The sequence below is a fragment of the Pleurodeles waltl genome, chromosome 7, assembly GCF_031143425.1.
Source record: "Pleurodeles waltl isolate 20211129_DDA chromosome 7, aPleWal1.hap1.20221129, whole genome shotgun sequence".
NCBI lineage: Eukaryota > Metazoa > Chordata > Amphibia > Caudata > Salamandridae > Pleurodeles > Pleurodeles waltl.
Window position 1 is genome coordinate 1,455,280,603 of NC_090446.1, and position 14,030 is coordinate 1,455,294,632.

Genomic DNA, 14,030 nt, shown 5'->3' on the forward strand with positions numbered 1-14,030 from the left:
GTATTATTATTTTTCTAGCGCTTAGAAACAAAAAGCGCCAATCGGGTCATCTGGTTGCACCAGGACCGGGACAAAGTCAAAGTTTCCGGCCGACCGCGATGGAGCCCTGCTCGGCTACAAGTCGCGGGAGGCCTCGGTTGAAAAGTTACCTTCTGACTTAGTCTTTATTTTGAAGTTTTTCTTCACCGGGACGAACCTGCCAGTTGAATCCGACCTCCTGGAGCCCTTGTCCGGATACGCGATGTGGGTTTCCTCGGTGGTGATTTCTACCTTCGGACTTGGTCGTTTTTTCGAGATGAAAATCCTTCGACCGGGGTAAACCTGGATCTTGATCCGACGTCCGTGGAGCCCTTCTCGGATACGATGGCTGGGAGGTCCCGGTCAACTTTTTACGTTCGGACTTAGTCTCTTTTTTGGATGTTTTTCTTTACCGGGACGAACCACGAAGTCAGGCCGGGTCGCGGTTGAGGCAAGCCGGCTAGAATTTCTGCGGCGGGTCGGTCCCTCTCTGGAGCTTTTTTACAAAATTTGTCAAATCTTCTCCAAACTTCTGGGGCTTCACCCAGATGTTCTTTTAAGGTTCTTTTGGGGTCCACAGCTCACCCCAAGGGTCCAGAAGTTCTGTGATGGTCCTTGGGGGGTGCGGACTTCAACTCCCAGAATGCACCTGGCGCAAACTCCTTTTTGGCCACTGGGCAGTGGTCAACTGGTCTCTTTTTTAGGAGTTGGTGCACGGGACTCTGGATAGCAATTTTTCACCTGTAGCAAACAGGGAGTCCCTCCTTGAACCAGTTGAAGCCAGGCAAAGTCCTTCTTGTGGTGAAGCCCAAGTGTGCAGCTGGTGCAGTCCTTCTGAGTGCAGGGTCCAGGTGCAGGCCAGGGGTCCAGCAGGGCAGTCCTTCTTCTCCTTAAGTTCCTTCTTCTTGAAAGTTGGCGGGGATCTAAGGTGTGGGGGCAGGTCTGCCAGTTTTATTCTTGCTCCTGGGTGAAAAGCAGGGGGGCCCTGGTTCTCCAATCAGGTACAGGGTCGTCCCCCTGTGATGACCACTTCCTGGGAAGTGTGGCAAAAATCCATCCCAAAAGGCAACAGTCTCTAAAAATCCAACATGGCTGAATCTGATTTTTGGAGGTTACATCTGGCTGAGCCCACCCACTGGTGTGGCTAAAAATCATAAACACACCCCTCTCCTGCCCTCTCCTAATCTAATCAAGGGGGCACCTAGCTGTCTGGGGTTGCAGGATGTGGGGGTGTGCTGGGTGCTCCAGATGTCCTTCTCTGCCTTTGAAGACCAGTTTGGCAGCCCTCCCCCTTCCTGCCTCACCATCTGCTGAGGGGAGATTCTCTCCCCCAAGCACATTCCTTTGTGTGAAGCCAGGCCACTTCACACCTCATCAAAGTAGCCTGGCAGAAGCTGCTGCAGGCTGGCCAATCAGAGCAAAGCAGCAAAAACAATGCAGAGCTGAAATTGGCAACTTTTTAGGTAAAGTCTAAACTTTTTACCTGAACAAGTTATATTAAATCCAACAACTGGAAGTTGTGGGATTTATTACAACAATTAATTTGATACCAAATTCTTGGTATGTAACATTTAAGGAGACTTTAAAATTTAAAATAAAGTCTGCCCATTCTAGCCTATGAAGGCCATTTACTTCAATGAGGGAAAAACGAATTTGGCTGTTTTTACCTCACCAGGGCTTATAAATCTATTTTTATAAAGTCCCTGCTTATAGTTACATGGCACCCAGCCCTAGGGGCACATAGGGCACACCTTAGGGGTGACTTATATGTAAAAATAAGGTAGTTTAAGACTTTGGAAGTACCTTTAATTCCAAAGTCGAATTTGCATATAACTTTAATTTAAAAGCAGCCAGCAAGGCAGGCTTGCTTTTAAAATGACACTGGGCACCTCAGCAGTGCACCTAGGTGTGCACCACCTATGCTGTGGTCCCTAAACCTACATGCCCTACCATATACTAGGGACTTATAGGTAGGTTAACTTAGCCAATTATAATTAGCCTAATTTGCATATCCATTTTACACAGAGCACAGGCCCTGGGACTGGTTAGCAGTACCCAGGGCACAGCCAAGAGTCAGTAACCACCAGTACCTATCCAAAAAGAGTGGGGGTGATCAGGCAAAAAAGGAGGACTTTCCTACACCATTGAATAATTAATAAGATTCGTAATAAAGAGAACCATCACTACAGCGCCTTAGGATAACACATGGGGAGGGGCTGTATCAAGAGGGGATCCTGATTTAATAGTTGAAAGATGTCTCTTCACGTCATCTTCAGATATGGGGGAAAGTCTGATGAGATTGTGGAATCCATCGTCTTTAAATTGGGTACCTACAAAAGATCTCTTTAGGTGAGTTGGCCGCCTGCTCAATCTTTGAGGCATAATATCTAGTTTGAGCAGATTATATTTCGGTATGATAAGACCGGATTGCTTTCTTGTATTCTTGTTTTAAAATTTAATAGTGTGACTTTCTCCATTTCCTTTCCCATTTCCTGCATTCTCTTTTGAGATGCAGCAGATGCGAAGTAAACCAGGGGGAGTTCTGCCTACAGCATTCCCTTCCTTCGGCGGAGAGTGGTAGGAGTACGTCTAAACTACCGGAGATCCAGTTGTTAAAGGACTTTGGCAAGTCTGTGACATTATTTTGACTGGATGGCTTATTCCTTTCCAGAATGTTAATCCAGGCATCGGCTTTAAGCTTATACCAGCGTCTGGAGGGTAAAAGAGTATTATGAAATGGTTAATTCGAACTTTAACAGAAAATGGTCAGACCATGCCAGAGGGCGAGATGACATGGGTATTAGTTCTTTGACATTTGAAAAGACCAAATCGATCATATGACCTCTGTTGTGTGGTGGTTCCTTAATCAGTTGTGCTAGATTAAGGGCATTCCTGTCAGAAATCAGGGATTTAGTTATCAGACTATCTGCCTCCTCCGCATGGATGTTGAAATCACCTAATAACGTAAAATTGGATTTAGAGCAGACTAGTTCCGTGATATTTTCTGCCAAAGACTGCAGAAAGTTTTCAGTGGGACCCGGGGGGCGGTAAACCAGAGCACCTGATAGGGTGAATTGAGGGTTCAGGCTAATGGAAAAATGCATAATTTCACATCCTGTTATCTTTAGTGGGTGTGAGTTAACCATTAGATTATTCCTGTAGATTAATGCAATACCCCCACCTCTACCTCTAGCTCTATTGAGTCTGCTTATTTGATATCTGTTTGGTAATGCCAGGGCGACATCAGGGGCTGAGCCCTCATGTAGCCAAGTTTCAGTCAGGCAGAGAATCATGGGTTTAGTGTGTTCTAAAAGTAGATATATGTAAAGTTTATGTGCTACTTGAGAGCGACAGCTAACTAAAAGAATTAAGCTTTTATTACCTTCTTGGGCTGCTGAATTATCCAGTGTAAGTTGTGGGGACCACTAGCCCATTGAGCATTGGTGTTCAAGGCTCCTGGGGTCTATAGTGTTAATGCAGATACTCTGGGTAGCAGAACTTAGAGCATGAAGAGCATCCGAATTATATTTGATTTTAACATCTTTTATATGGACCTGAACAGGGAAACTGAGCCCTGGGCCCATTCTGGCGCAGACGGGCTTTCCTTTTGGCATGCCTTTGGCGTGCCAGCGGCGCACCTGCTGCGAGGGTCGCTTGAATCTGGTCTTAAAAAATAGCCCGGATGTCGAAAACTATACCGCCGACCCACACAAAATGGCGGTCGCAGCAGTGTTTTTTCAAAGGAGGAAAAATGTCAGGCAAAGACTAGATTCTATAATTCCCTACCTCCTAGGCCACTAAACACGAACCCAGGTGAAGGGAGAGATGAAGCAAAGTTGTCCCTCAGCAATTATATATAACGTAAGTGTGTGTCAGACCCTATGTGCTTATTTGTGCAAAGTCAGCGTTCTGCAGTAAAAAAGCGTTTCGTAAAAAGTTGGCTATTAAAAATTGGGCTATTAAAAATTAGAAATCAGCTGGGGGAGGGGAGCCCCGTTGCCTCCCCATCTGCAGCTGCACGCGGCAGTGGTTAAATTAATGTATTGTATTGAAAATTACGTTAAAAAAACATATAAATTCATTTGAAATAAACAAAGGCTACAGGGAAGTTATAGTTAGGCTCACATTTTATACGTACAAAACCATAGAAATTCACCTGTTATAGTTAGATTTATGCCGAATAACTACAACTCATGCCCTGAGGTAACTATAACTTGCGCCCTCGCCATGCACTGCTAATTACCCCACAAAGTACGGCACTCATTACATGTTTGAAAACATCATTGGTAAGATGAATGTAATATTTGTAGTAAACTTTTTGATGAAAAAACTGTGCATGGCGGGCGCGAGTTATATTTACCTTAGGGCATGACTCGGTTCGATGTGGATGGCACTGTGTTAATCCTACTCTGAAGAACTTTGCTAAATAAAACAGACATTTGAGGTGAGCAAATATAGAGTGCCACTGTAATACAGCAGACGGGATATCTGTCACATTTGTGACGGAGTATCCCATCCGACCAAGGCCGTAATCAGGCCCTAACTCTGTGTGCTGGTGACAGCTGACTTGTGTTCATTATGCTCCACACATGTTTCTTGGTTCTGCAGAAAAATCTTTCAAAAGAACAAAGATTCTATGTAGTAGATACTAGGTTTTGTAAGCAGCTTTGATTTATTAGAGAGAATCGTGTCAGCATGACAATTTCTACTGAACATAGAAGACTGAGCACACCAGGCACTAATCTATGTATGTGTGTTTGTTTTGGTTTAGAAAATGGGCTATCTGAAAAGCTTTCTCCAAAGTGTGTACGATGCAGGTAGTATGATCTTTAGCACCTTCAGATCTTGGTTATTTTTAGCAAATAGTGTCTTTTTTGACAACTGTTGCTTCCACCTGTGCATACGCAGTGGTTAGCAGGGCTTTACAGGTGAATCCCGTCACATGAATCTTTATTGGACAAAGTATTTGTGAATACTGGGCAAGAGCCTCTTCCACTGTACTGAACTGATATTCCAGCACAGCGCAAAGATGTGACAGGGTCACATTGCTGAGGCTGTCTGACAGCACCAGTGAAACATTTTTTGCCCATATTACTTTGTGAGTAGCCTCTAAAACACATTTCCGGAATTGCAAATGCCATTTGGAGGAGATCCTTCTTTTAGCTAGTTACTATGTACAATATTATCCTACCTCTTTCAAAAAACTGCACGCTCTGTCCCAGTATGGTCCTATTGATCTGAAGATTGCAGCCTCGGATTTCCTTAAAATTAACTAAATTAATTTTTACTTAGTGATTTTGAGATGTGAAAGTACCAATATGAGTGTGCATGTACAATTGTGCCTCTTCTTGTTAGCGTTTCTGATTTGTCTACTTACGGCAAAAACCTGCAGTCCTCCATGTCATGACATTTGCCCCTGCAGCCTGGCATGCAGCAGTATATGCTTGAAGGTTCTTACAGAGGAGATCCATGGGGTCAGTCACAGAGCACAGATCATATAAGCAGAAGTTCAAGTAGTCTGTTGGGTTGACCTGCTTATGGCAGTATCTAAATGGTCCAGAGGGATCTGCAATCATCCCACATGATGAAGGTCTGCTGTACAGTTGTGTGTTCAATGTGTTGCATGATGGGCAGGTATTCCCGCATCCCCGGGAGCAGTTTGATTCATTCACATCTGTTTGCCAAGCGGCACCAAAGTCATCAGCGCGGCTAACTGCGATTCCAATGGGCAGCTGGAAATCATCATTTTGATTGTCATTGTAATTACCACAGAGGCCACGCATTAGTCCTTTGAAGGTGCTTGGAACCTCTACCTGTACATAATACATTGAATCATAAAGAACCTTCAAGCCAAAGTTAGTCTGCACAACTCTGTTGTTTCCTTCTTGGTTGATAATGATGTCTCTTGGTGTTAATTTAAGTGGCAACAGATAGAGTTCCTCATTGACCTGAAAGAAAGTAATTGAACAAACCAAGTTAGCAGACAAACGAACTGAACAGTTTTTCTGCCATGAATGAGAAGGTCATTGCAAGGAAAAACTCATAAGGAACAGGATATCATTGAGGTATGCCATTAGTAGTGGTGCAATATAGTGATTATGGTTTGTTCTTATGGTTTGTTTTGCTACCTTTCATATACTATACCAGAAATCTGCCCCATTCTGTCCTCTAGCTGTTCAAAACAATAGATTTTTGATTCTTGAGGTACACTACACAGTGTTCTTAAAGAGGCCATTCTCCATCAAACAGCCTGTCCCTGTTACATGCTCACACGCTAAAAGGCTGTATGTCAGTACAGCAGCTATCATTACTTATTTATGGCCATTAATTCAACTGAACATTATGTCAAAGTGACTGCTGCTTTGACTGGATAGTCTTCTATTCTAACGCCGGCCTTATTCAATTGGGTGACAAAATCAAAAGTCAAATTAGTAGTTGCTCAAAGTAATGGTGAGGTTGAATCAATATGTTTGGGCTGTTCACGGAGAGGTATGTTGTTGATGCTCCACTTGTGAATTAGTGTGTGATTCTACTTTGTTTGGTTGTGGCTCTCTATCAGGTGCATGACTTCTGTTCTCATGCTGGGTGTCATAGCTATAGGTTTCCTGTGAGAAATTGGGTTGTTGGTTGAGGGGGGTGTGAGCCCTTCTTAAGCATGAGCTACAATCCTTGTCAGGGTGAACCATAAAAAATCACTAAATTAACATGTGCTTAACCATCTGGTAGCTTGGCACAAAAGTAGTGAGACTTAATCTAGAGGTAATATGTAAAGTATTTATGCAACACGCAAACAGTAATAAAGTGAAAACACAACACAAGAAAAATCCCACACCTATATAGAAAAATAGAATATAACTTAATAACTTATTTGACACCAAGGAGTCATCGCCATAGCTCAAAGAGCAGGCCAGGCGTTGTGGACAATTGTTGCTGTAGCGTGAAGATCCTGCTGGGTGCTGCAGACTGCCATTGCTGGACTTTCGCGTTTGTGTTCACCACAGGCTGTCAATGCTCTAGCATGAAGGAGGATCTTGCATTGCCAATCATCACTGCTGGTCGCTATAGGTTGAAGAGTCACATCCACCAGAGCTTTGCATTGGCAGTCGGAGTGAGCAACAACATCTTGGAGCAAACAGACCCGTTCGCAGTCATGAAGAACCCAAAACATCCAGATTTCTCCCTCTCTTCAGGGAGAAGCTCAACTAATACCACACCAAGGGTCCAGGAGCTGGGAGACACCTCCAGGGCATCAGGAACTCACTCCAGCAGCGGTCAACCGGACTCAGGTAGGTCCAGATGTAGGCCTGGCAGGTTCAGTGGCAGCAGAATAGCTGGCAGTTGCAGAGAGGCCTCTGTAACTTGTTTTGTCCTGTAACTCAGAACAGGAGGTCATTCAGCTCACCCAAGCAGAGCAGGCCTCAAGCAGCATGGTGCCCTTCTTCTGTAATGTCAATAGGTCCAGGAGTGTACTTAAGAGTGGGTCTGAAGGTCCTCTTCTTGTACCTAGTGCCCACTTTGAAACGGGAGAAAAGTCTGAACTGTTTCCCTCTATCAATCAATCAAAGAAATTTGTAGAGCGCGCTACTCACCCGTGAGGGTGTCAAGGCGCTGGGGGGGGTGGAGGGGGGGGAGGCAGGGAGGGTCACTGGTCGAACAGCCAAGTCTTGAGGTTCTTTCTGAAGACCAGTAGGTCTTTGGTTTTGCGAAGGTCGTGGGGAGGGAGTTCCAGGTTTTGGGGGCGAGGTAGGAGAAAGACCTGCCTCCTGTGGCGGTGTGCTGGATGCAGGGGACTGTGACTAGGGCGAGGTCGGCTGATCGGAGGTTGCGTGTGGGAGTGTGGAAGTTTACCCTTTCATTGAGGTAGGTTGGGCCAATGTTGTGGAGGGATTTGTGTGCGTGGATGAGGATCTTGAATGTGATTCTCTTGTCTATGGGGAGCCAGTGAAGGGATTTGAAGTGTGGTGAGATTCGTTCGTGGCGGGGGAGGCCAAGGACGAGGCGCGCGGCTGTGTTCTGGATTCTTTGGAGTTTGCGTTTGAGTGTGGTTCCCGTAGTCCAGTCTGCTGCTGATGAGTGGGTGGGTGACTGTCTTTCTGGTTTCTGGGGGGATCCATTTGAAGGATTTTTTTAGAGTGCGGAGGAGGTAAGAGCATTGATTTGCTGTGTCATGGAGAGGGAGGGGTCGAGGATGATGCCGAGGTTGCATGCGTGGGTTGCGGGGGTGGGTGCGGGACCTAGGGCGGTGGGCCACCAGGAGTCGTCCCATGTGGTTTTGCTGGGGCCGAAGATGATGATTTTGGTTTTGTTTGAGTTGAGCTTGAGGTGGTTAGTGGTCATCCAGTTGAAGGTGTCTAGGACAGCGGAGCGTAGGTTGGTTTTGGCGTTGGTGGGGTTGCAGGTGAGGGAGAGGATGAGTTGGGTGTTATCTGCATAGGAGAGGATAGTGATTCCGTGTGCTCGGAGTATGTTGGCTAGGAGGATCATGTAGATGTTGAGAGGTGTTTGGAATTTCCTGCCTCGATGGCCTGGCCCCAGTCTGCCTGGGGGCACAATATGCTAGTGTGAAGTCCTTGTGTGTGAGCTGAGCCCGTGCAGTGAAGTGAAAGTGTTGGAGATGACAGTTCCACTCCTGTCAACACCCAAGCTTTCCTTTATGATACTGTCTAACAGGAATATACAAAGGTCAGCTGCCAACTACACCTAGTCACATGACCCAGGAACGGACTCCAGACACCAAATGGTTAGGACAAGAAAATACCAACTTTCTTAAAGTGGCATTTGCAGAATTGTGTCTTAAAATCTGACTTTTCCATCATCCTAAGGGAGAGATAGGCCTTGTAATAGTAAAAAAGCGAATTTGAGAGTTTTTTACTATCAGAATAAGTAAAACATAAAAATACATGTCCAACTTTTTAAATGCAGCACACCCTGCCCTATGGGCTGTTGAAGGCCAACCAGAGGGTGATTTATATGGATTAAAAAGAAAGAGTTAGGTCTGGACACGAAGGCTGCAATGGCAGACCTGGGACATGTTTTAGAAGGGTACTTAAGTTGGTGGTGCAATCAGTGCTGCAGGCCTACTAGTAGCATTTAATTTACTGGACCTGACTATATGTAGTAGTACCTTACTAAGGACAATTAAATGTGCCAACTGGAGTTAAGTCAATTGTAGTATATTTTAGGGAGTGAGCACACTGGTTAACAGTGGTAAAATGCACAGTTCTAAAACCTAACAAAACAGTTCAGAAAACAGGAGGAGTGAAGTGTGGCAGTAACTCTACAGAGAGGACCATGTCCGAAAATTTCTTTGCATAGTGTTGTACAATTGGCTCATTATGTGAAGCTCTGCCCAAGACTCCATAGGGTGCCCTGCCCATGAGTCCTTACGTTGTGGTCTACTTTTGATACAGTCTAATGGATATTTATGCTGTGTTCTGCCTGTGATTTTTGAATTTTTTACTTGTAACTATATGTATTTAACATTTAATGAAGCAAATCCATTAAGTAAGAAAGTAAATAATTTAGTTTATAAAGCCACTATCAATATAAAGATAAGCTGCAAGAAAAGAAGTAAAATATGAACAATTTAAATATAAAAATAGCATAATATGAATGCATATGGATAAGAACTGATTTATGAAGAGATTGGAATAGGATGTTTTCATTTGTGAATCCAAACAGCAACGATACAGGTGAAAACAAAGTTCCAATGATAATGAGTTGAACTGAATGGAGTGTCTAGATAGTACTGAACGCCGGAATGCAGAATTGACCATTCTCTATGCCTCATTAATATAGGTGGGTCTTCAAACCTAGAGACTTGCATGCAGTGTTTCTGCTAGTCGCCTGGTGTCGCAATGAGCACACTCTAGATAAAGCTGCAAGCATTTAAACAACTACAATAGGTTAAGGAGTGCTAGTGATGATGAACTAAACTACAGCCATGTTATTGGCCAAGTGTAAATGCTTAGCAAAACGAGAAAACGAGTGATACTAGTGGAAGTGCATCCCCACCATCCAACACTGGATGAAGCGAGTATTTGATGTCAGATGTGAGAAAGAGATAGTTGACAGAATATTGACAGAGGATATGGTCGGTGAGGTTTTATCTTGTGTGCAGGAACATACCAAGTACAGCTAGTCCTCCGCATGGTATTAACAGTTTACAGAGAATCTACCAAGCAATTATTGATATATGTCTTGCAATTCAGAAAAATTGTATGACAGAAAGCATGGAGATCATTGTGTAAGTAGGAAGATTATTCATGGTTATGAAACTACCATGCACCTGGGGGTTTTTGTTTTAAAAAAAAGTCAGCTCTTTAAAGCTTCTTAGAAGGAGAGAAGGGATTTTTTCTGGATATCCAACAGACGTTTATTTCAATGTTTCGGTCTAATTACAGAAACGCTCCTGAACCTTGTTATTTACATTTAGGATCTGATTTAGAGTATATAATGGGATTCATATATCGGCAGATAGTATATCCATCATCGTTGTGACAGAGCACCCCGCTGCCAAACTCCGAATCAGGCCCTTAGTTCCATGGAACCCACAAAACTAGATGACAGCTGACCACAGGGACCCAGCAAGCACACAGTTTCACATATTTTGACAAGGAAGTTGTGTGCTAAAGACTTTTATAAACCAAGGTCGACTGACAAGCATTGGACAGACTTCCATGTATGGAAGATTAGACCCAGTTTGAGGACTCCTAAGATGAGGTCCACTGCCGCACTGTGTCTTCCCTTTAGCCGTGCTATTTGGCCATCCAGAAGACATTTGCAGAATTTCTAAAATCTAGTTTTGAATGTTACTAGAATTTTGTGGGAATATGCGCCATTGTAACATTGTAACAGATTTTTCAAAGCTTGAACCAGCATTCTTTGGAGAGTTTATAAAATTGGGGAGAAGGAGTAATGCTGGAGTCTGAAAATTAAAAAGAAAGTTATTTTTACCCAGCTTGCCACCATCAACCCAGCAAATGAAGCTGTGGTAGATGGAGGCAACAAGTATAAGTCTTTAGGGTCCCACAAACATTATTTTTGCCCTGGAAACATTTAGTTACACAGTTAGGCAGTACTTAGCTCGTATACAAGCCTAATCTTCAAACTGAATCCTATTATGTTCTTACCTTCACTTTTCCTCTTATTCCTCTATCCAGAGTAATGTTGTAACTATCCATAGAGACCGTGACTGTCTTGGCAACTGACACACTGCTTGTTCCATATCTTTCATTCTTCACTGTTACTGTAAAACTTGGCAGCTGTGGGATGTTGCTCTGGAGTTGTGTCAATATGTAAGTGCAGGTTCCCTGGAAGTCATACCTCTTTCCATCAAACGACAAGTAGTGAGGGTCTCCAGAAGCGACACACTTGCCCACTCCTGCAGGGTAGCAACCCCGGACTCCGTTTTTCACTTGACAGATGCTATTGGCATCACAGACGTTTGTCTGACAGTCCACAGCTCCATTCTCTACACAACGACAGCGTGATTGACAGTTGTCGCCAAGGTAGAAATCCTGCCCTCGGGAGTAGTAAGTAAAGAGGAACACACAGCCACAATCTGCAATGGGCACGCACTTGTCGGCACTGAGGAGGAATCCTCTGTCGCAGAAACAACCCTCAGTACATGGGGCGTCGCAGCCAGCCGGGGAGGAGAGTCCAGAGCAGGTCACCGGACACCCACTCCCACACAGCTCATAGTGGGAATTTGGGGGGCATGTTGGCGCTGAAAAAGATAAACAGAAATAATTGTATATGTCCTAGACCTTCCTTTACACCCCACAAAAGAATTTAGAATCTCTATTCATACCTGAACTATCAGGTGGAACTTTTTAGTTGTACCTCACTTTTACCAAATCCTTTACTCAAGTGAAAGAACTCCAGCCATACTTCGTTATTCAAATGACATAATCTCTCTGTATGTCAATATTTCCAAACAAGGTCTAGGCCTACCAGTCACAATAATGCCACTCCAACTACCTCAAACAGCACTTTGATCGCTTCTACTGTAGCCATTTTGTGTATGCCATGTACCATAAAACTGGAAAAGAAACAAGGTCTTTAGAGAGCTCCATGGCAATCTGAAAAAGTGAGGGATACAGATCCTGCAATTGCAATCATCTGCCCATTTAATTCAGTCAGCATTTCGACCAAGAAAGGCAAACTAAATATTTACACATATGTGTAATATGATCTGCTTCTTTCGAAAGAATGACTTCCTGTGGACTCATGTCTTCCAGTCACCTTTCCACTCTGACTTCCGTTTTTTGTTTCCAATGAATATAAATCAAATTACCCGTCATGACTCCTGTTTAATATGAAAGAGCCCCCCCTTCAGATAAGAACTGATGATCATCTATATCACCAGGGAAGATGTCCAGGACTAGAGTTTTATTTAGAGTTTGGTGGACAAGCTACTCTGTTGCAAATGTACCCTGTCTGAAACTCTCTTCATTTTCCAACAGCAGTGCCCCCACTGGCTCCGCTGTTGAACAAATTGGTTTTCTCCTCAGGTGACCTCCTGTATTTAACTTGTTCCTGCCTTCTATCCAAAGCTCTGCCAATGGTCCTTCTCTTTCAAATTAGCCCATTCAGAAGATATGGGGTGTCAGAACCTTTTTAGGGAAGGGGGCAATTTCTTCAGGATTTACTGGTCCCCATCAGTAACAATAAGGGGTGTCAGACCTTACACCTTGAGTTGGTGGTCCTCCAAACATTTTACCTTCACTTCTGTTTTCTGAATTCACTTTTGTTGCCACTAAGACTCTGTGCAGTTTACCACTATTAACCAGTGCTAGAGTGCTTATGCTCCCCCTTTAAACATGGTTAAATTGGCTTACACTCGACTGGCACATATAATTTATATGTAACTTCCCAGTGAAATGTCCCCAGGGCCTGTAAATTAAATGCTACTAGTGGGCCCGCAGCACTCATGGAGTCACTCACTACAGTAGCATTTAAAAACATGTCTCAGGCCTCCCACTGCAGCCTGTAGCGCAGTTTTAAACTGCACATTTGGCCTGCCAAAATAAAGGTAGGACCTACCGGCTCATAGGGCAGGATGCATTTTATATAAACAGTTAGACATGTGGGTTTAGGTTCTACACGTCCTGGTATTGGGAAACCCCTCAAGTCATTTTCACTTTTGCAAGGGCTATCCCTCCCTCAGGAGCAGGCACATCTGCTAGTCCTTTTGGCAGGGCTATAAACTAAGCTGGCCCGATTTATTTGTTTTTAAAAGTTGTGAGGTTTTTTGCCTCCCTCTTAGCTGTCTCTCTCTCTCTAAGGAATATTTTAAAGAAAGGGAAAATGTTGGCCATTGGTTGGAACTCCTCCAAATCGTTTTTCTATTCATCTACATGGTACAATAACAAAAGCGTTATCCCTGCCCTCCTGGGTCAGTCCACTGTGTGTTCTGTCTTCACAGCTCCCTCTGAGAGATTACAGATAGAGATTTGTTTTAATTACATTGGCAAAGCAGCTCTGCCTTCCATTTCCCCTTGGGGCTACATTCTTCCCTCTTGCTACTTTAAAGGGTGTTCATAGGGTGTGATGGAGACAGGATTCTTCTTTATGCCCCTACCTTTGGCTGGGAACATTAGATCACCCAATTATCAGTGTTGCCCCAGCAGCCAACCAAGCTGACAGTTTTGACATTCCCACCAAAGGAAGACGTTAATTCTACTGGAATGTACTTCTTTGGTGTTGAGTGTCATTGCTCCACCTGCAATTATCACCCCTCATACCACAGAAACCTGTTCTCTGCCCAGCACATTTGGAACCAATTCCAGTAAACCCCATCCCCTACTGCTATTTGACCAATTAAAGCCCAAGCGGAATCTCATGTGTCATAGTATCTAACACCACCCATTGGCCTCTCCCATGGAAGAAGCCGGGGAAAGTAATTCCTACTGTGATTGGATTTCCATTTCAAATTTGAAGTCATTTGCTGGGTTGCTCTTGAAGAGCACTCTATTTCACTTGTTAGCCAACCTCTTGTCCTTTGACTA

The 14,030-nt window shown here is 44.0% G+C and overlaps 1 protein-coding gene across 1 annotated transcript in view; it reads right to left on the reverse strand.

Annotated features, from left to right (window-relative positions):
• LOC138247077 (IgGFc-binding protein-like) overlaps positions 1-12,323 on the reverse strand; it is a 276,434-nt gene extending 264,111 nt beyond the window's left edge. Inside the window, exons 1-3 of the mRNA XM_069201822.1 lie at positions 12,317-12,323; positions 11,151-11,746; positions 5,396-5,966 (exon numbers count right to left, since the gene is read on the reverse strand). Of these exons, the coding sequence (XP_069057923.1) occupies positions 5,396-5,966; positions 11,151-11,746; positions 12,317-12,323 (1,174 nt within the window). The remainder of the gene's footprint in view (positions 1-5,395; positions 5,967-11,150; positions 11,747-12,316) is intronic.
• Positions 12,324-14,030: the final 1,707 nt, after the last annotated feature.